The sequence below is a fragment of the Geotrypetes seraphini genome, chromosome 10, assembly GCF_902459505.1.
Source record: "Geotrypetes seraphini chromosome 10, aGeoSer1.1, whole genome shotgun sequence".
Lineage (NCBI taxonomy): Eukaryota > Metazoa > Chordata > Amphibia > Gymnophiona > Dermophiidae > Geotrypetes > Geotrypetes seraphini.
Genome location: NC_047093.1, coordinates 1,893,926 through 1,915,567, shown reverse-complemented (window position 1 = coordinate 1,915,567; position 21,642 = coordinate 1,893,926). Strand labels below are relative to the sequence as shown.

The window sequence follows — 21,642 nt, the reverse complement described above, 5'->3', positions numbered from 1 at the left end:
GGGAAGAAAGGAAGCCAAACGCTCAGCCAACAAACGCGAGAAAAGTTTAAGGTAGTGGAGTGTTGCAGGGATCTGTACTGGGACCGGTGCTATTTAACTTATTTATAAATGATCTGGAAAATGGAACAATGAGCGAGGTGATTGACACTACTACTACTACTATTATTTAACAGTTTAGTGTCGTCTACAAATTTAAAGTTGTTAAAACACATGCAGGCTATGAAAACTGGCAGGCAGACCTTAGGAAACTGGAAGACTGGACAAATGCAAAGTGATACACATTGGGAAGAATAACACAAATCATGGTTACCAGGTGCTAGGGTCTACCTTGGGGGTTGGTGCCGGATCTGGTTGTCATTGGGCAGAAGGTTTCAGTGTATACAATGTGTGGTGACGGCCAAAAAAGCAAACGAGATACTAGGAATTTTTTTTTTTTTTAATGGGATGGTTAGCAAGACTAAGAATGTTATAATGTCTCTGTATCACTCCATGATGCAACCTCACCTTGAGTATTGCGTTCAATTCTGGTAGCCTTATCTCAAAAAAACATATAGTGGAACTAGAAAAGGTTCAAATAAGAATAATCAAGATGATAAAGGGGATGAAACTCCTGTTGCATGTATGAGGAAAGACTAAAGAGGTTAGGGCTCTTCAGTTTGGAAAAGAGATGGCTAAAAGGAGATATGATTAAAGTCTACAAAATCCTGAGTGGCATAGAACAGGATTGATTTATTTACTTCATTAAAAATTACAAAGACTAGGGGTTAGGGGCACTCCCTCACAAATATTTAAAAATCACAAATAACTTTAGGGCCCCTACACTGACTCCCTCCCGGACACCTCCACAGCTTACCTTGGTGAAATGGGGCAGGAGCAGTCTTCCTATGCTCATGCCCCATGTAGATCCATTATCAATAATGGCTGCCTCACGTTACTGTGTCAGTCTCGCGAGTTCCCACGATCTTGCGAGACTGATGCAGGAACTTGAGGCAGCCATTTTTGATAATGGATCTGCAAGGGGCAGGAGTATAGATAGATCGCTCCTGCCCTGCTTCACTGCTAGACCATCAGGCTTTAAAAGTAAGGTGTGGAGAAGTCTGAGAAGCTGAAGGGAGGTGGGGGGTAGAGACTCGTGAATAACTGAATTTGCGAATCTTAAACCTGTGAATATGGTAGGGAGGTGTACATTTAAAACCAATAGGAGGAAATATTTTTTCACTCTGAGAACAGTTAAGTTCTGGAATGCTTTGCCAGAGGATGTGGTAAGAGCCTTTAACGTAGCTGGTTAAAAAAAAAAAAAAAAAAAGGTTTTGTCAAGTTCATGGAAGAAAAGTCCATAGTCTATTATTGAGACAGATATGGGGGAAGCCACTGCTTGCCCAGGATCGGTAGCATGGAATGTTGACCATTTGGGTTTTTACCAGGTACTTGTGACCATGAAGACAGGATACTGTGCTAGATGGACTCAGTATGGCTATTCTTATTTCTGTAAATATTATCTATAATCACAGCTATTATAAACGCTAAATCATAAATTAAATGAAAAGTGAAGTGCTCAGACCTTATAACCAATGTGTTTTAGTGCAAAGACCAAAACGAGGTTAACAATGGGACCATCATTGCCTTCACAGTCCCAAACCACCTGTATTTAGCAATAGAAAAGAGATGTACTTATCTTAGTCAGGTGGTTATTAGTGATGCTAATCCTCGTTTAGACCAGTAAACCATGTGATGTGACTTTAAAATTTTTCTCAGCTGGTGTTGTTCTAACTATGGTCGCTGTCCCCCCGACCCAGGTTTCGTTTCTTCGTCAGGGAGGGACGTTAGTGCTATTGCTGGTTCACTAGGACAGGACCAGCAATAGCACTAACGTCCCTCCCTGACGAAGAAACGAAACCTGGGTCGGGGGGGACAGCGACCATAGTTAGAACAACACCAGCTGAGAAAAATTTTAAAGTCACATCACATGGTTTACTGGTCTAAACGAGGATTAGCATCACTAATAACCACCTGACTAAGATAAGTACATCTCTTTTCTATTGCTAAATACAGGTGGTTTGGGACTGTGAAGGCAATGATGGTCCCATTGTTAACCTCGTTTTGGTCTTTGCACTAAAACACATTGGTTATAAGGTCTGAGCACTTCACTTTTCATTTAATTTATGATTTAGCGTTTATAATAGCTGTGATTATAGATAATATTTGCTGATTTTCATCACAGAATTAAATTGATTATTCCTCCTGATATAATCTATTCTTATTTCTGTTACATCCACTCAGGAGTCCGTATGTATGGTGATCAGTACATTCCTGCAAACCGGACTTGAAGAAGTATGAATACTTACCATTTTGATCACCTCTCATCAGTGGCATACCTAGGGTATGTGGCACCTGGGGCCCATCATTTTTTGACACCCCCCCCATGTAAAAAAATATTTTTTGTAATAACCATGAAACGGAATAAATGGTCATAATAGAAACAGGCAGTGAAAATTTTCTTTTATTGAACCTCATATATGTAACCATTAATCCAAACATAACATAAATTATGTCTGAATTGTCATGACATCAGAAGTACATATGGAGTAGTTGCAGGTGATGCTTGGGACAGTTCTGATTGTTTTAGTTCGGTTTTATGTGTTTTTTGAATAGAAGGGTTTTTATTTCTTTTTTGAAGGTTTTGTAGTTTGTGGTCGAGGTCAATAGGTTGTAGAGTTGGGGGTCGAGTGTTGCAGCTCGAATGGCTAGGAGGTTGTTGAACTGTTTTTTTCTTTTGACGTTTTTGGTTGGAGGGTGTGTGAATGGTGCATGAGTTCTCCTATGTCTGGTTGAGGTGGATTGAATTATTTAGCTGAAGAAATTAGTTACCCCCTCATTCCACACACATTAATTCTCTTCCATTTTTGTTCCCATTATAAAAAACACTGATAAGTTCTCAGAAAAAAAATACATTAAAATAAGAAGTGAAAACAAAGGCCCCTACAGATGAGAACATAACATAAGAATAGCCTAACTGGGTCAGACCAATGGTCCATCATGCCCAGTAACCCATTCTCATGGAAGCCAATCCAGGTCACTAGTACTTGGTCAAAACCCAAAGAGTAGCAACATTCCATGCTACCGATCCAGGACAAGCAGATGTTTCCCCCATGTCTTAATAACAGACTATGGACTTTTCCTCCAGGAATTTGTCCAAACCTTTCTTAAAACCAGCTACGTTACCTGCTTTTACCATAACTTCTGGCCACTTCATTTTTAAGCTGAGATCTTTCCTTCCAAACAGAGACTTTGCTAGATGTCAAATACAGCACAAGATAACTTCACACGGACTTAGCTGTGCAGGAAATGTGAATCTCCTCATACACCCACCATATAGTGCAAAAATGTGCAAAGGTCTGGTTTTTTCTTTCGATCACTACATAGACTAATGCCACACAAGCAGCGCTGTTACAAACATATTCTGTAGGTCAGTGCTAAGGTTAACAAAGTTTCCTTCCTTGGACCAGAAGGAGATACTGACAAACCACTGGAAGAGATCCCAAAACAATTACCCAGGAACAACACCCAAAGACCCACTCAGTGTGTGAACCAGTTGAGTGGAGTGGACTAACTGGGGGGTGGAAATGGGCCCGGAGTTTGCTCAGCAGAATTTCCTAGATCACCTTTTCCTCTCAACACATTGACACGCTAGGAACACCTCACCGGGTAGGCCAGCAATGCTATAAACTTTATAAAACACATTATTATATTTTCTTATAAAGCACATATTTTAACTGAACTCTCTGACATCCTCAGCCTTTCCATTCACAAAAATAGAAGGAAGAAAAGTTCCCATTTCCTGCTGTTTCATGTCCCCGGCCTATACAATATTTTTCTTCTGCAGACCCTTCAAAAATCTGACCAAATCCTCATTTCACTTGCATTATAAAGTACTGAGGATGCCATCTCTCCCCAATCCCAGGTCCTAAAGTCTAAGACAGTAGCGCAAACTAGTGCTGCCAGATTCAGGAAAAAAATTTTGATTCGATTCAGTCTATTGAATTGGTTTATCGATTTGATTATCCTGCCCAATTGGGTGTTTTATTTTTCAAACATCCTGGTGGGTTTATTTTATAGCTTTTTCACCCCCCTTTGGCTTCTCCTAACCATACTGGCGCTGTGGTGTAAATAAAATAAAGAAATAAAAAGGACTTTTCCTCTCTCTGTTAAATCCTATCTCACGTTTGCGGTCTAACTCCAGCTCTGGCAGGATACACATTTCAAATCTGACATATTGTAATCACAAAACAGAAAATAAAATTAGTTTTTCTACCTTTTGTTGTCTGGTTATTTTTCAAATCTTGTTGGTCCAAGGCTCTGGTTGTCTTTTGATAACTTGCTTGCCAGGGTCTCCTTCTTTCTTCTTTCTCCGTGCTAACCATCCATCTGCCATCTCTGTCCTCCCCTTCCGTTTCCCTTCCCTCCCCCGGATGTCTGGCATCTTTCCTTTTTTTGTCTCCCTCCACAGATCCACCTTTTCTTTACCCTTTCATCCAGCAGCTCTCCCTCCTTCCCCACCACCGCAGGGTCCACCATCTCTCCCTTTCTTTTTCCAACTACCCTCCTAACCAGTATCTCTATCCCCCCCTCCACACCATCCCTTGTGTCCAACTTCTCTCCCTTTCTGTTCCTTCCCTCCCTAAAACCCATGTCCATCATCTCTCTTTCTCCTCTATTTTCAGACCCATTATTTCTTCCCACCCAAAGTCCGGCATATGCACGTCTCTTTGAACCCCTCCCCCTTCCCTCCGTGTACTTCTACACCAGGGCCCCCCCTACCCTGAAGGCCTGTCCCCCCCTTAAAGGTCTGCATCCCACCCCTGAAGGCCTGTCCCCCCCTTGAAGGCCTGCCTTCCTGCTCCCTTTGAAGGCCTGCCCCCCCCTTGAAGGCCTTTCTCCCCTTGAAGGCCTGTCCCCCCTTGAAGGCCTGCCTGCCTGTTCCCCTTGATGGCCTGTCCCCCCCTTGAAGGCCTGCCTGTTCCCCTTGAAGGCTTGTCCCCCCCCTTTGAAGGCTTGCCTGCCTGTTCTCCATGAAGGCCTGTCCCCCTGAAGTCCTGTCTCCCCCCCCCTCCACAATGTCTGCCTGCCCGCCCCACCCTGAAGGCCTGCTACCCTTCCCCCCCACTACCTCAAAGGTCCGCTCGGCCCCACCACCACGAAGCACTGCTCATTCCCACGGCCTCCCCGCTTCATTTCCCTGGGGAAACAGGCTGCAGCAAGATCGTGTGATGCCAGCGATCTTTGCTTGCTTCGGCTGTTTCCTCCGCCGCGGTCCCGCCCCTCCTCTGACGTCAGAGGAGGGGTGGGACCGTGGCGGAGGAAACAGTCGAAGCAGGCAAAGATCGCTGGCATCGCGATCTTGCTGCAGGCTGTTTCCAGACACGACACCCGGCGCAGGGGGGGGAACCGGACCGGGAGCACCCCCTCAGGGCTTGGCACCCGGGGCGGACCGCCCCCCAAGCCCCCCCCCCCCTTGGTACGCCACTGCCTCTCACAGAGGCAGAATCCAGTGTCCCCTTTCTTCTGCAAGTTTTTCTTCTGCAAGTGAACTCTGCAGAGGTGTTCTGCTTAGTTTTGCTTTCTTTTGGGCCTAAGTTCATTTTCTGTGAGGCTTTGGTGCCCTGAGACCCCATATCTGGAGATCCTCTGCCTGGGAAAAGACGTAGGTTCCACCGAGTCGGACTGCAGCTCTGTAGGGCAAGCATTTAGGTGGACCTATGTAGCCAGCCTGCTGTCTGTCTTCAGACCTTGGGGTCCATTCCGCTGGGAGCCTGCTTGCATTCTGAATTTCTCAGAGGCTTGAGTGCAGGCTGTGGGCGCCCTGTGTAAGAACTCTTGTGTTAGCAAGGCACCGGCTGTGTATTTTCCCCCTCCTATCGTGCTGAGAGGGTCTGTGGGGATGGAGGTCTCGGTCGGGGTTGGTCTGACTGGAACCCGAAGATTCCTTGGCTTGGAGTTGGAAACATCTGAGGCAAAAAGTCATTTCCTTCTCTCCAGCTGCACTGAAATAGCTGACAGGTAGGCATGGAGTCTGCGGAACCCATGAAAGGCCAGCTGGAGGTTTGGCAGGCTTCTCCCCAGAATTTGGTAATCTGATGAGAGCCTTTCTGAAAAGACCAGGTCAGTTAGCGCAGTCTGCGGGCATGCAGCCATTGACTCAGAGAATGTCCTCTTCTCTGGTGTCTGCTTCTCAGTTGAGTAGACTGAGCTTTGGTTCCAATGACCTTTTGAAGTCAGGCTGGCCAGATTGGAGGACAGACTCCATGCCTTTTTTGTGTCAGGACTTGGATTCAGTCCAGCGTGACTCTGGCTCCCTGTTTGGGTCCAGCAGTCAAGATGCCTTCCTGGCTCCTGACCCTTCCTGCCCTCATCACCTCAATCTTAAGACTACTGCAACTCACTTTTCTCAGGCCTTCTGCTTAGCCATCTTGCTCCTCTCCAATCTATCCAGAATTCCGTTGCCGACTCATATTCCGTGAGAGCCACTATACTCAGGATACCCCTCTCCTAAAGTCGCTTAATTGGATTCTCATCTGTTTCCAAATACAATTCAAACTTCTTATACTGACCTACAAATATACTCACTCAACTGCCCCTCACTATCTTCACTTATCTCTTCCCCCCCCCACCCCATAAGCTCCACTCAGCTGGTAAGTCCCTCCTATTTGTGCCCTTCTCTATAACTGTCAACTCCAGACTCCGTCCTTTCTACCTTTCTGTACCATATGCTTGAAACAAGCTGCCCGAATCCTTACAGTAGGCTCTCATGTCAGTGTTCAAGGCCCAGTTAAAAGCCCATCTCTTTGAGAGTGCTTTTGACTCCTAAATGCTCTCACCTTGGGTTCTGCATCCCCAACCCTAAATGTCATGTCTTTCCAAGTTAGATTGTAAGCTCTTCCCAGCAGGGACCATCTATAAATGTCAAAATGTACAGTGCTGTGTACGCCTTTTCAGTGCTATATTGTGAACAGGCATGTCCCTGGCTTGGGCCTTGCCTGGTGCATACAGGCCTCAGTCGAGCGATAAGGTGAGGCTTGGAGTGTGGAATGGAGAAAAATGCAGTAACCACACAGGTTTAAGGTGAAAAAGAAAAAGTGCTTTATTTGCATAAACAGTTCAGCACTTGTTATAGCTTCACAAGATTCAATAATGGTGCACAACAAGAACAAACAGATCAAACATAGTTCAATCCAGGTAAGTCACAAACATTCAAAAACAAATATAAGTTTCTTGAAGCTCAGCTTCTGTGTCCAGTGTTTAATTGCCAGTGCTTGGGGGGAAAAAAAGGAAAAAAAAAACTCTTCCCCAAGCTTGGGATTTCACCTCCCATAAAGGAACCAAAATGCTAGGTTCCTCACCCAGGGCCGCCATCAGAAATTTCTGGGCCCCTTACTGAGCAATCCTATTGGGCCCCCCACGCACCCCTTCCCCCCCGACCCCCCCCCCTTCTTCCATGGGCCGAATACACACATACTTTTCTCTGTCACTGCACTCTTTGACCAAAAGATTTGTAAGCCTGCAACCACGTCAAGGTAAACTCTTTCAGCAGGGCCCTAACCTAACCTAAACTAATCTAATCTATACCTATCTATTCTAAACTAACATATGTCTAATACTGAACTAATAACAAACTAACAAACATCTGCATAATAAATAACTAATAAATAATAAATAGACATAGAAACATAGAAATAGACGGCAGATAAGGGCCCACGGCCCATCTAGTCTGCCCACCTTAATGTCCCTCCCCTACCTTTGCCCTGTGAAGAGATCCCATGTGCCGATCCCATTTGGCCTTAAAATCAGGCACGCTGCTGGCCTCAATCACCTGTAGTGGAAGACTATTCCAGCGATCAACCACTCTTTCAGTGAAAAAGAATTTCCTGGTGTCACCTCGTAGTTTCTCGCCCCTGATTTTCAACGGATGCCCTCTTGTTGTCGTGGGACCCTTGAAAAAGAAGATATCTTCCTCCGCCTCGATGCGGCCCGTAAGATACTTGAACGTCTCGATCATGTCCCCCCTCTCTCTGCGCTCCTCGAGCGAGTATAGCTGTAATAGTGCTAGTAGCTATAATTCACTTTTGAATGTAAAATCTCAGTTAAGGATTTCTTTTGACCTTTGTAGGCCAGAAGTAGATCACAATTGCACAATATTTTTTGTAACAAGTATTAAATGTGTTTTTATAAATACTGTAAGCTTAATTAAAATATCAGAAAAAACTACACATCTGAGCGCATATCTGAACATACACATCTGTATGATCCCATCCTCCTCAGCTTGCCTATAGTTGCATCATGCATGTTAAAAATGTATGATATGTTGATATGTGCACCTTCCTTCCTTCCCATCCATCCTCCTCAGCCTGTCCTTACACATCCACAGCTGCATGTTAATGATGATGTATATGTTATGATGATAAATAAGTGCATATGGGCACATCATTAACATGCAGCTATGGATGAATATAAAAAAGAAACAATATTCTGTACAATTGTCAATTTATAAATCAGCGTCTTCTCCCCACTCTCTCTTCCCCATTTCTCTTCAGCGTCCTCAGCCCACTCTCCACTTTCCTTCAGTGCACGCACATAAAAACAAGCAAGTAATTTATATCATTTTCATTCTATTCATTCATAGAAATTAAAGTCTAAATAATACCAGTCACATAACAAAACATGATTTTACAAAAATAATTCCCTGCACAGTCAAGCCTGCAAGGATTACTAGATGTCTTTCAGCAGCTCCCCTCCCTCCCTCCCCCTTACCTTTGCGGCCAAGTCAAAATGATCTACCAACAATAAAATTTTTAAAACACAAAGCACGCTGTATGCAGAGAAAAAGTTAATTATCATTTATATTCCGCGGGTTTTCAAAGAGGTCAAGGCAGATGACTTTATGCAATGTCACCTCAGTAACAACTATACAAAAATAGACAAATATTCCCCCTCCCTTTTTACTAAAATGCGATAGCGATTGTTAGCGCAAGGAGCTGCGCTGAATGCCCCACGCTGCTCTCAACGCTCATAGGCTCCCTGCGCTAAAAAATGCTATTGCGGTTTAGTAAAAGGGGGCCATAGTGCAAAATATAGACAGCATATATAAATTCTCAAAGCAGACACATTTTGATCACTAAATTGAAAATAAAATCATTTTTCCTACCTTTGGTAATTTCATCAGTCTCTGGTTGCACTTTATTCTTCTGACTGTGCATCCAATATTTCTTCCCTTCTTTCAGCCTCCTGTATGCTTCCTCTCCTCCAGACCTCATTCCCTCCCCAAACTTTTTCTTTGTTTCACCCTGCCCCTTTCTTTTTCTCTCTCTCCATACCCCCTTTCTTTCTGTATGTCTGTTTTTCTCTCTCTCACCCTGCCCCCTTCTTTCTTTCTCTCTCCACACCCTCTTTCGTTCTGTATATCTGTCTTTCTCTCTCTCTCTCCGTGCCCCATTTTTCTTTGTTTCACCCTGCCCCCTTTCTTTCTTTCTGGCTTCCTGTCCCCTCCTTTCTTTCTCCCTGCCCTCCCCTATGCCACCACCATTGGGGAAAATGCTGCCACCGCCACTGGGGAATAGGCTGCCACTGCCACCATCGGGAACATGCTGGCGCCGAGTTAGCCCTGCTTCTCTTCCCCGAGGGGACCGACCAACTCTCGCCACCCGACGTCAATTCTAACGTCGGAGAGGACGTTCTAGGCCAGCCAGGCAGCGATTGGCTGGCCCAGAACGTACTCTCCAACGTCAGAATTGACGCGAGTGGCGAGAGTTGGTCGGCCCCACAGGGAAAAGCAGGGAGAACTTGGCACCGGCCTGTCCCGATGGCGGCGGTGGCACTCAAGTGGCTAAAGAACCGCAGTTTGCCGGCCTAGGGAGAACACTGGAGGGTGGCCAGCTGTGCACCCTCTTGGGATGTAAACCCGGCGCGGGGCGGACCGCCCCTCCCCCACCTTGGTATGCCACTATCTGTACCTCACTCCCTCCCTATGACCAAAAATTCTCCTTTCTTCTATTCCCCGTGTACGCAACCATCTCTTTCCTTCCCTTCCTCTCTCCCAAGTCCATGCCTTCTGTGTCCAAAAACCCATTCCCTCCCCCACCTCAGCATCTCTTTTCCTCCCTTCCTCTCTCCCAAGTCCATGCCTTCTGTGTCCAAAAACCCATTCCCTCCCCCACCTCAGCATCTCTTTCCCTCCCTTCCTCTCTCCCAAGTCCATGCCTTCTGTGTCCAAAAACCCATTCCCTCCCCCACCTCAGCATCTCTTTCCCTCCCTTCCTCTCTCCCAAGTCCATGCCTTCTGTGTCCAAAAACCCATTCCCTCCCCCACCTCAGCATCTCTTTCCCTCCCTTCCTCTCTCCCAAGTCCATGCCTTCTGTGTCCAAAAACCCATTCCCTCCCCCACCTCAGCATCTCTTTCCCTCCCTTCCTCTCTCCCAAGTCCATGCCTTCTGTGTCCAAAAACGCACTCCCTCCTCCCTTTTGTGTTCCGCGTTTGCCTCCCAGCCCATCTTTGCAACTTTCTCAGCAAAACGGAGCTCGAGCCGAGAGGCTTGTTTCCTGTTTCCTGCCTGTCCTGCCGTGCACAAATAGCCGACCGGAAGTATTCTCCGATTATCAGCGCTGACGTCGGAGGGCAGGCTTTGCTTAAGCCCTCCCTCCGACATCAGCGCTGACATCGGGGAACACTTCCAATCGGCTAAATGTGAGCGGTAGGGCAGGTAGGAAAGAAGACGAGCCTCGCGGCTCGAGATGTATTGAACTCCGAGGGTGCCCCGTCCAGCTCTCTCCTGTGCATCTGGGGCGGACCGCCCCCTCCCTAGACAGTGGCCTAGGACCCTGGGGGAGCCCGGGCCCCCTGTCAGCTCCGGGCCCCTGAATGCAGGACTGGTAGTACTGCCCTGATGGCGGCCCTGTCCTCACTCACTGAAATCACCAGTAAAAATAAACTGGCTGCCTTACAGGTTTCATAAAGGCAAAAGAAAATACAGTTTGAAACAATATCTGGGACTTAATCAGTCTTAGGCAGAAACAAAAAAAGGTATCCAACGGGACAGCAGTGAAATAACAAGTCAAAGAACAAAAGCAAAAACTGCAGTGATGTACAGGACGCCAAGTCTTTATTGGACAAACATAAAAATAAAATCATAAAACAGTTTGTATCCAAAAGGACAAACAAGGCCGGACCTGACACGGTCCGTGTTTCAAAAAAACACTCCTTCCTCAGGGATCTTAGAATGTATCAATACAAGAAAACCTGATGGATAACAACTGGATAAAAACTGGAATCGGCAGTGGATAACTAAGCAGATGTAAAAGCTCCTACCTACATGGTGCAGGGCAAAAAAAAAAGACTTGTTAATGGAACCTCATTTGCATTGCTTTCTGCATCTCCTAGTTTCACCTTGTATGTAAGATCTAACATCATGTTTGAGCATTTTGAGTCATTTTACTGAAGAAGTCTCTTGGGAGGTAAAAACCAATATGGGGTTAGAAAGCTCAATCCAGACAGTATTGCATAATTCTGTAAGAGCGAACTGTGTACTTGAATAGCTAAGTATAATTTCTTATGCAAGATAAGTATACTTTTTGATAAATTTTTTGACACGAGTTTTGGAATGTAAAATATAAGGTGAGGCAATGATGAAAGGCACCCTATTTTATCATCAGATAAAGACTATCTGAATTTGAGGTAGTGTGGGAGAGGAGGAGATGGGCAGACTGGATGGGGCATTTGGCCTTTATCTGCCGTCATGAGCCCAGCCTTCTAGCTAAAAGGTATTTACAATAAATGGATATCTCAAAAAAATAAATGATGTTTTCACTTTTATTTAGTATTGTGGTGAATCATTGCTTGACACTTATTTTTTGATAACTATTTGGAAATGACCCATCGCCCCTGTGGGTAAATGTTTGCTTTGATGGATTGATCCTTTCATTTTAGCTGCTTTTTACTATCCCCCCAAACCTGCCTAGTTTGCATAGTGGTGAAAGTTTCCAAATATGGTAGATTGTGTATAAAATAAGTGAACATTACATTTCTCCCTCCGTATTCGTGGTTTCAGCATTTGCGGTTTTGATTATTCACGGTTTTTAGCTTGCTGGCTCCTCCCCCCAAATTACATTAGCTTGCATAGAGAAATTGCTGGTTCCAAGCATTTATAGAGAAAATCTCTGATTCTTCACCGTGTTTTGCCTCTCCTTCAGAAACAGGCCAGGTCTTCTACCATGTTATTTGCGGTTTCACCATATTCACGATGGTTTTTAATAGGAAACAGCAAATAACACATGAAAAAGTTATTTGCGTTTTTTCTATAGTTGCGGTTCTGTTAATCCCCTAACACAGGGAATACGGAGGAAGAAGAAGTGTACTCTAAGACTGGGATAAGCTGGGTGTGATCCTGATCTCTTACATTACTGTTAATACATGTCTCAATGTTGCTAGAGATCCTCTTTGAGTCTTCTCTGGCTGTGTACTTAACATGTCAGGCTTGCTGTACAGCTTGTTTAGATTGTTCTACAATGCTTACAGTTTAAAATGAGTTAAAGCACAGTAAAAGTTTGTTTTTGAGTGGGGTTTTTTTTGGTCTGCCCAATGTTATCAAGAGTAGGAATGTTCATGGTATTGCATTTAGGGAAAAGGACACACCTATCTTTTCAGTAGTTGCCCCATCCCTCTGGAACTCTTTAAGAGAGATAACTAACCTCGAGAAATTTAAGTCTTTTTTAAAGACATTCCTTTTTAAAGATGCTTTTCAAGACTGAGTGTCCTTTTAAGGACTTTAAAACTTTTATCTTGTATTGGACTGAATTGTTTTTAACCCCGTCCTTTTGTTTCTCCCTTTGTTCCTCACTTTCCTTTAACCATTGTACTTCTTCCCTTCTTTCCATTCGTACCTGTTTGTCCAGTCGTTTATTTCATTTTTTTGTTAAGTTATGTTAATTGTATTACTTGTTTTTACCCTATTTTACCTTGAAATAAATGATAAGGTGGTATATCAAATCATTAATAAACTTGATTATAATAAGGAGGTGCAGGACCTGTGCATGTGTCCAAGTTGAATGATAAGCTGTCTTATGTATAGTTTTCCAAGTTTCTTAAAATTTGATATACCGCCTTAAAATTGTCAAAGCGGTGTACATTACATTAAAATCATAAAATTCAATGACATACCATTAGTACTTTGGGTAGATACATGACAAATTGAGACAAGGGAAGAAGGGTAGAACTACAATCATTTATAGGAGGCACAATGGGATAAAGGAGTTATGCTCTTCCTTAGTTAATATTTAATTGGGAGAGGCCATTTTTTTCAAATATAAGGTCATAAATTCTAAGCGTCCCTAAACATGAAGGTTTTAAATTTATCGATATTTTCCAATGTTCGGGAGCGCTAACAGAAAAAATGCGTTTACGGGTGGTATCATAAAAAATGTGTCTAACAGAAGGCATATGTAAAAGATTCCGAGTGTTAGATCTTGGTGTCCAAGAAATTTGGTGCATGCAAAGATTTTGTTTTACATGTTAGCAGTAAAATTTTATATGTGATTTGATGTGTATAAATGGGAAACTGTTAGTGATCAACCTCTGCGGTCTCCGTGTCCTTCAGATGTTTTCAGATTTTGTCCCTTATTGCCTAATTTATTCACAGTTTGCATGCTGAAAGAATTTGTAAGAAGTCATCTGGCTGATGCAGATCTACCGTTTTATCTGTGTAAGTAGTTCTTCCTGCAATTATATTGTGACTCTGAGGGCAGGATGCACAAAGCTCCAACAACCGGGAAAAAAAAAATACCAGGTTGGGGGTGATTTTAATTTTCTGGGGCATGCTAAGCACAAATAGCATGCAAATCATATGCAAGGTATTTCTGCTTAGTATACTGGAGGAAGTGTGCCTGGCGCCTGCACAGAAGGGCTAAGCGGTAGGCACAGCTCTTCTGCGCAGGCCCGGTACAATTCTTGATCTGCTGGAGCTGCAAGCAAGTTTTGCTTATTTTTGTTTTCACAAATGATATGCGAGTGCATCTCCCTTGCCTAACAGCTGCGTTCTGACCATAGGCATGGAACATACACTCACAGAACACATGCACAAACAGCTACTGGCAGCTTCAGACCTGAGCATTACAAGGAGTGCTCATTTTAATACTACTGAGCTCCTTGTAATGCATTTGCATAGGGTAATCAGTCAGAGGCTGAGCTGCCTTGCAAGGAGGACTAGCTACAATCAGCCATCCTTGCAAGGCAAGCTTTTGAGCATCAGAGCCTGTCTGCTTTGGCCTCAGATGCTGCACACCTGTCTTTAAGTAAAATGGAGCTGATGCAGAAAAGCTTAGGGTAGAGCAGCATGCAGATGTCTTGAGTGGGTAGCTTCTACCATGAGCTTGCAGAAAGTTAATGTATTCCAATTTTATGCGTGTAAAACTTGTGCTCAAGTTGGTGTCTTGTTTGCTTTTCTCCTGGTTAAGTTTTGTTTATCTGTTAGGTTTAATGTCACTTGGGGAGTGTCCCCGTACCCCTCCCTATTCTCTTTCCTCTCCAGACAGTCCACGTCCCTGTAGTATTTCTGATCCCTCTATACAACAGTGTCAAGAATAGATACATTTTATAAAATTGTTCCCTCTGAATAGCACTACCATCAGCTTTTTCAATAGGATGTTCTGAGCAATTTTTAACTGTGAGCCTGGAGCCTACTCCCATTGTTAATAAAGTCAAATGAATGCTGTTTCAGTAACTGCAGCTGATGCAAAATTCCCCGCTCCCAATCCCTGAGCCTCTTATGGGTTTCCTGCAGCTCCAATCACACATCTGTTCTCCCAGGCAACATATGGCTTATGAGTCCTCTAACCTTTGTAAGCAACAATGACAATTGTGGATTTCCTCCTAGTATGTAATGATAGAGATCAGTTCTTCCCATAGTCCTGCATAGAAATCCTTTTTGTGGTTACATATTCAAAGCGATTTACATCCATACAGGTACTTAAACTCCTATGAAGCTCTAAGACCTCCTGCAGATGCTGATGTATCCACTATTCCATCCCCACTCTCTTATAGGGCCAGATCAGTTTTGAAAGCGGAGGTTCATGTTTCCGTAACAAGTGGCTCTCCTGTACAAAACAGGCAGAGTCTTGCACCCTCTGAAGTTTCCAAAACAATAACTTTCACTTAGATGGAGAACTAGGGCCCTGCACAAGAACAAAAAGAGCCAGCAGAAATAATTCAGTTTCTTCCCCTCCATCAATCCACTCTTTCACCCACACATATCTCCCAGAATTGATGATCATGTAACTGTTCATCAGTCAAAAACGAAACCTCCTGTCTCCATTCAGAAAACTCCAGTGACTTTTTGTGTGGTTGTTAATATTGATCTGCATCTCCACATCTTCCTCCCTGAGAAAGGAGATGGGACTCGATATACCACTTTTTCTGTGTGGTTGACATATTTTAGACAGATCCTTATTTTGTAAGTTAAGTTACAAGGAACTGCAGCTGCTCTAACCACTAGGCCACACTTCCCCTCACCTTAGCCTCATCCACAGTGACAGCCAGCTTCTGGTCTCCATTAATCGTGATCAGCAAACCACTGGGCCTGTATCAGCGCTGTAGTAACCCCTCAAAATGCCGTGTGCTTTTGTAAAGTAGTATAAACAAATCTTGAAACAGGCCAAGCTGGAGTCCTGCCACTCAGGGAGAGCTACTATCTCTTCTGAAAGCCAAGCCATTAATGATTGGACCACCTCCTCAATATTTTCCTTCTCTTCTAATTTGTGCTCCAGTCCCTGATATTCCTCCCGAAGTGCCTCAACACTGTGCTGCAACTCTGCCATAAGCCTCCTTGCAGCCATCCATGTGCAGCTTCATACCATTGATGCATGTGCCCGTATCAGCTAGATCTGCTTTTAATTCCTGAGCAGTGTCTCTGATCTGGATCCTGACCAAGCAAATCTCCACTTTAATTTCTTCCATCCAGGCCTGCATAGCATCCCCCATATGACTGCCATAATTGACTCTTGCTGGATCAGATTGCTCTGCTAGTGGACTTCTCTCTACAGACAACACATTGCGGCCCTCCACCATCACCACTGGAGCTGTGCCATGAGGGCCCACTCTAGGAGCCAATTCCCCTCTTCCAGCTTTTTCTGATGCCATTCAGCACCACAATGCACCAGAGCCCTTGGGAATTTGCTCGGGCTGGTGATGGTGTCAGCTCTAAGCTTCCATCCTTCCTTGATTGACATCATTTCCCTCCTATATAAAGATGGCTTTTCGGGCCACTATAACTGCAGTGTTGCCGAAACGCCTCATGAGTGGTGTTCACAGCAGCTGCAAAATTGGCAAATTTACATCATAGGTCTCTTGTCACAAAAATGTTTGTATTGAGTCATAATGTACTGTCGTTGCAGAGTGTGGTTCCAAAAGACACTAAGCGAGGAGAGTGTGGCATATTGGTTAGAGCTAGAGCCTCAGCACCCTGAGGTTGTGGATTCAAATCGTGCTGCTTAATCCTCTACTGCCCCAGGTACATTAGATAAGATTGTGAGCCTACCAGGACAGATAGGAAAAATGCTTGAATTAACTGTATGTAAACCGCTTTGAGTATGGTTGTAAAACTACAAAGAGGCAGTATACAAGTTCCAATCTCTTTCCCTCCCCCCCACCAGAGTATAGAACATTACTATGAGGAGACTCAGAACTCTTGAACCAAAATTGTCTTTAATGCAGTAATCAAACAAGAAAAATACAAGACTGGGAGTCTTCTCAGTCGGCATTCTCAATGCGGGAGAGGCTGGGAGCATTCAGGAGAACACTGAGCAGTAATGTTTATACTTTTTTTTTTTCCACTAGCAAAATCTTGATGGCATTTTTCACTCTGTAAAACGCACCTGACCATAAGACGCACCCACCTGTAGAGAAGGAAAAACCAAGAAAAAAAATTCTGAACCAAATGGTGTGTGCCTTGTACCTGTCCCCCCTCTGGAGGTCAGGGTACAGGGCAGGTCTAGTGGTGGGCACATCTAATGGTAGGCATGTGTAGTGCCAGCTAGCCAGCCCCAAGGCAAAGGCAGAGGCCCCCCGGTACCTTTTTTTTCCATCCTGGTGGTCCAGCGAGCTTTCTGCGTTCCTGCCTCGGTTCCCCTGCTCTCTTGTGGCAGTGGCACAGCGGTGTACGAGGCAGAGGCAGGCGCATGCTTTTTGCATGCCTGCTTGGTCCCACGCTGCACTCCGAATGACTGCCTGTCAGTTCTCGCATGATGAGAAATGACAAGCAGCCATTATGCAGTGCGGGACCAAACAGGCACGCAAAAAGCGCGTGCCTGCCTCATGCACCACTGCCACAAGATATAACTGGAACTGAGGCAGGAGCGCAGAAAGTGCGCTGGACCGCCGGGATGGGAAAAAAAGGTACGGGTTTATGGGGTTTTTTAATATTCGCTCCTTAAGACACATCCTTATTTCCACCCCCTTTTTGGGAGTGGAAAAAGTGCATCTTATGGAGCGAAAAATACGGTACGTTGCTCTTATCTATGAGAGCTGTTAAGTACTGGGAAGCCTTCTCTAAGGATTTTTTTTTTTTTTGCATTGCAAAGTTTCTCTATTTTGAAGTAGGGCATTTGTATGTGTATTTATATGACTGGATCTATTTCAGATCTGCTTTTGTTTTTTTTATTTTCCCAGCATAAGTTGTGTTGGTGATCTAGAGCAGTTGAATGTTTGAAGTTGCCTCTGTTCAATTGCAGGGGAAGGACTCCTGTGGGAGTGGGACTCAGGGTGACCCTGCTCCCTGCATTTGAATACTAGCACCATTTTTTCTATAGAAAAAGTGCAATGCAACATAGTTTTCATGAATTACTCCTTTTTTACAGTCATCACTCCTCCCAGGACTGTCCTTCAGAATGAGTGTGAAACCCTCTTCCAGGTAAGGTCCATCGTACTTACAAATTTCTCCCTTGTTCCATGCTCATATTTGTAGATCTTTGGAAATTTCCTGAGACAGTTTAGATATAAAATTTAGCTAGTCACTTTTTTAGTGCTTTAAGCCACTAGTTCTTACCTTTTTTTCCCCATCAGGACACAAGTCTAGGATGACATGTACATGATACTGCATGTATGACTAGACACCACAAAGTTCACTCTGGATTATAACTGAACATATCTAGTCAGTTTCTAGGAATTATCTATAATAATAAAACCCTAAGCGCACATGCGTACTCCACTTGTGTGTTCTGTTTTCCATGATCAGTAGGTCCCTGGCAAGTAGGAGTGCGCATGCGCGCCTACAGTTCTGTTTTCCTGTAAGGCAGTTCGTCGTATTCGCCCCCCCCCCCCCCGGCACACCCGAACCCCTGTTGGCCCTCCCACTGCGAGACGACCACAAACCTCCCGGCTCCAGCAACGTCTGCAGCACTCCAAACACGCTGCCTCGCGGCCCTCCACCACCCTGATTTCCTCTGCTGTGTCCCTGATGACATTATCAGAGACGCGGCAGAGGAATCGGGGCAACAGAAGGCCGCAAAGCAGCACAGCTAGTGCGCTTCAAACACTGCTGGAGCTGGGAGGCCTGTCGGTCGTCTTGCGATGGGAAGGTCAGTGGGATCAGCTGTACGGCAGTGGTAGTGGCGGGGGGGGGGGAGATGGAAACATGCTGCTCAAGGGTTATACTGCAAAGGGGAATGGGAGGCAGGCAGGCTGGCTTCGGAGGGTGGGGGTGGGACAAAGTCTGGAAGGCAGTGAGGGGGACATAGGAAGGAGGCACGGGTGACACTAAGGACATAGGAAGGGGCACTGAGGGCATAAGGACATAGGAGGCACTGAGGGCATAAGGACATAGGAGGCACTGAGGGCATAAGGACATAGGAGGCACTGAGGGCATAAGGACATAGGAGGCACTGAGGGCATAAGGACATAGGAGGCACTGAGGGCATAAGGACATAGGCACTGAGGGCACTAAGGACAAAGGAAGGGGCACTAAGGACATGGGACGGAGGCACTGGGGGCAATAAGGACATGGAAAGGAGGCACTAAGGACATAGGAAGGGGCACTGAGGGCACTAAGGACATAGGAAGGGGCACTAAGGACATAAGAGGCACTGAAGGCACTAAGGACATCGGAAGGAGGCATTAAGGACATAGGATGGGACACTAAGGATATAGGAAGGCGGAACTGGGGGCACTAAGGACATAGGAAGGAGGCACTGAGGGCACTAAAGACATAGGATGGGACACTGGACATAGTAAGGGGGCCATGGAGCGACTGGCAGGCATGGCGCAACAGAGAAATACAGGCAGGTAGGAGGCCAGGGAGAGACACAAATAGAAAGAATGACAGACAGGATCAATGAAGAGAGACAGAGACAAAGAAAAAAAACCCAGACAGACAAGATATTTACTCTAGCACCCGTTAATGTAACGGGCTTAAACACTAGTAAATCCATAACATTTTAAATACTTAATAAGGAGCATTATGGAAAGGGAAACCCAACAACGAATAGTGAGCAGGATTAGTACGGGGAAGCAGTAGGTTGTAGAGTGGTAGACTTAGGAGTAACATAAGGAAGTACTCATAGAGGTGGTGGTGGATGCCTCAGGGATAGAATTAAAAAAAGTGCATGGAAAGAGGATAGCATTAAACCGTAGCAATACAAACAACCTACCTGGCGAGCTAAGCTGCCAATACTTTTTTGAGACTAAGGTAAGTAAACACCGATCTGGGTCAGGGGAGAGTATACACACTTTCGAGTCTGGGGTTGGCTCGCATTATAATCCTGGGTCACATTGTAATTCTGGGTCTAAGGGGAGTACACATTGTAATTCTGGGTCTAGAGGGAGTACACATTGTAATTCTGGGTCCAGCGAGAGAACACACATTGCAAATTGTACTAAAGGAGTTCAAGTAGCACAAGCGGGAATACCCCCACAGGGTACACACATTTCTGAGTCTGGGATAGGAACACACTGTAGTTCTGGGTCTGGGGAGTCTGGGATAGGTGCACGTTGTAACTCTGAGTCTAGGGAAAGTGCAAAACATGCGAATAATGCTAAAGGTGTCCAAGTAGCTCAAGTGGGAACATTCCCACTGAGACATAACAAACATACAACATGGAGGGCTATGTATGTAAACGCCCACAGTCTGGGAAACAAGATCCTGGAATTAGAAACAGAAATGAGGAATGCTGACCTGGATGTGGTGGCGATATCTGAGACCTGGCTCACAGATTCCCACGGGTGGGACATGGTCATACCGGGTTACAACTTGCTTCGCCGGGACAGGGAGGGCAAAATGGGAGGAGGTGTAGCATTATATACTAAAGATGACATTAAGGTCACCAGAATCACATGTCCACTACACTGGGGAATCCCTTTGGGTAAATTTGGCCAGAGGGAAGGACAAATGCCTGTATCTTGGCGTAATATACAGACCCCCAAGACAACAGGATGACCTAGATATGGAATTAATTGAAGATATAGAGAATATCACCTTGCGTGGGGACACAGTATTGTTAGGTGACTTCAACATGCCTGATGTGGATTGGGACACACTTTCCTCTTCTACCGGCAGCAGCAGGAGGCTATTAAACTCTATGAAGGGAGCAAGACTCAGGCAACTGGTGTTAGAACCAACAAGGGATCAGGCAATACTGGACCTGATACTTACCAATGGAGAAAGTGTCACAGAGGTCTTGGTGGGCGACACATTGGCCTCCAGTGACCACAACATGGTATGGTTCAATCTCAGGAAAGGTTTCACTAAATCTACCACACTGACCAAGGTCCTCAAATTCAAGGACACAAACTTCAAAGAAATGGGAGACTTCATTCACCAGGCGCTACAAAGCCAAGCAGAAACCGATAACGTGGAAGAAATGTGGTCGACTTTGAAAGCCACCATACAAGAAGCAACAAACAGCTATGTTAAATCAGTAAGTAAACGGCGAAGGAACAATAAGCCACAGTGGTTCTCTGCAGAGATTTCGGACCTCATCAAGGAGAAGAAAAAAGCATTCATCTCTTACAAACAATCAGGGAAACAGAACTCTAGGGAAGTCTATCTGGCCAAGTCAAAAGCCGTCAAAACAGCAGTTAGGGAGGCCAAATTCCGCATGGAGGAGTCTCTAGCGAAGAACATCCAGAAAGGAGATAAATCTTTCTTCAGGTATATCAGTGACAGAAATAAGAATTCAGGCAGGATAGTACGTCTTAGGAAACCAGACGGAGACTATGTAGAAGCGGACTCAGAAAAAGCCCAACTGTTAAATGAATACTTCTGCTCAGTCTTCACCCGCGAGGCGCCAGGACTCGGCCCTCAGCTACAGACAAGGGTTGACGCAGATGACCCGTTTAGAATTTCGAGTTTACACCCAGCAGTGTCTACTGCGAGCTGTCAAAGCTTAAGGGTAACAAGGCAATGGGGCCTGACAACCTACAGCCCAGGGTGCTCAAGGAGTTGTGTGATGTCTTGGCGGAACCGCTATCCGTGCTCTTCAATCTCTCCCTTAGTACGGGTAACGTGCCGTTGGACTGGAAGACGGCTAACGTCATTCCACTCCATAAGAAAGGCTCCAAGATGGAGACAGCAAACTACAGACCGGTAAGTCTCACATCAATAGTGTGCAAA

The 21,642-nt window shown here is 45.0% G+C and overlaps 1 protein-coding gene across 4 annotated transcripts in view; it reads left to right on the top strand.

Moving 5' to 3' along the window:
* The window catches only part of ASPSCR1 (ASPSCR1 tether for SLC2A4, UBX domain containing), a 170,234-nt gene that overhangs the window by 107,112 nt on the left and 41,480 nt on the right, over positions 1-21,642 (top strand). For all 4 annotated transcript variants that reach the window (XR_004540796.1, XR_004540797.1, XM_033960227.1 and 1 more), the window contains exons 11-12: positions 13,684-13,746; positions 17,894-17,946. Coding sequence is in view for 2 of the 4 variants with exons in the window: in XM_033960227.1 (XP_033816118.1) it covers positions 13,684-13,746; positions 17,894-17,946 (116 nt within the window). In the remaining 2 variants the exon portion in view is untranslated. The remainder of the gene's footprint in view (positions 1-13,683; positions 13,747-17,893; positions 17,947-21,642) is intronic.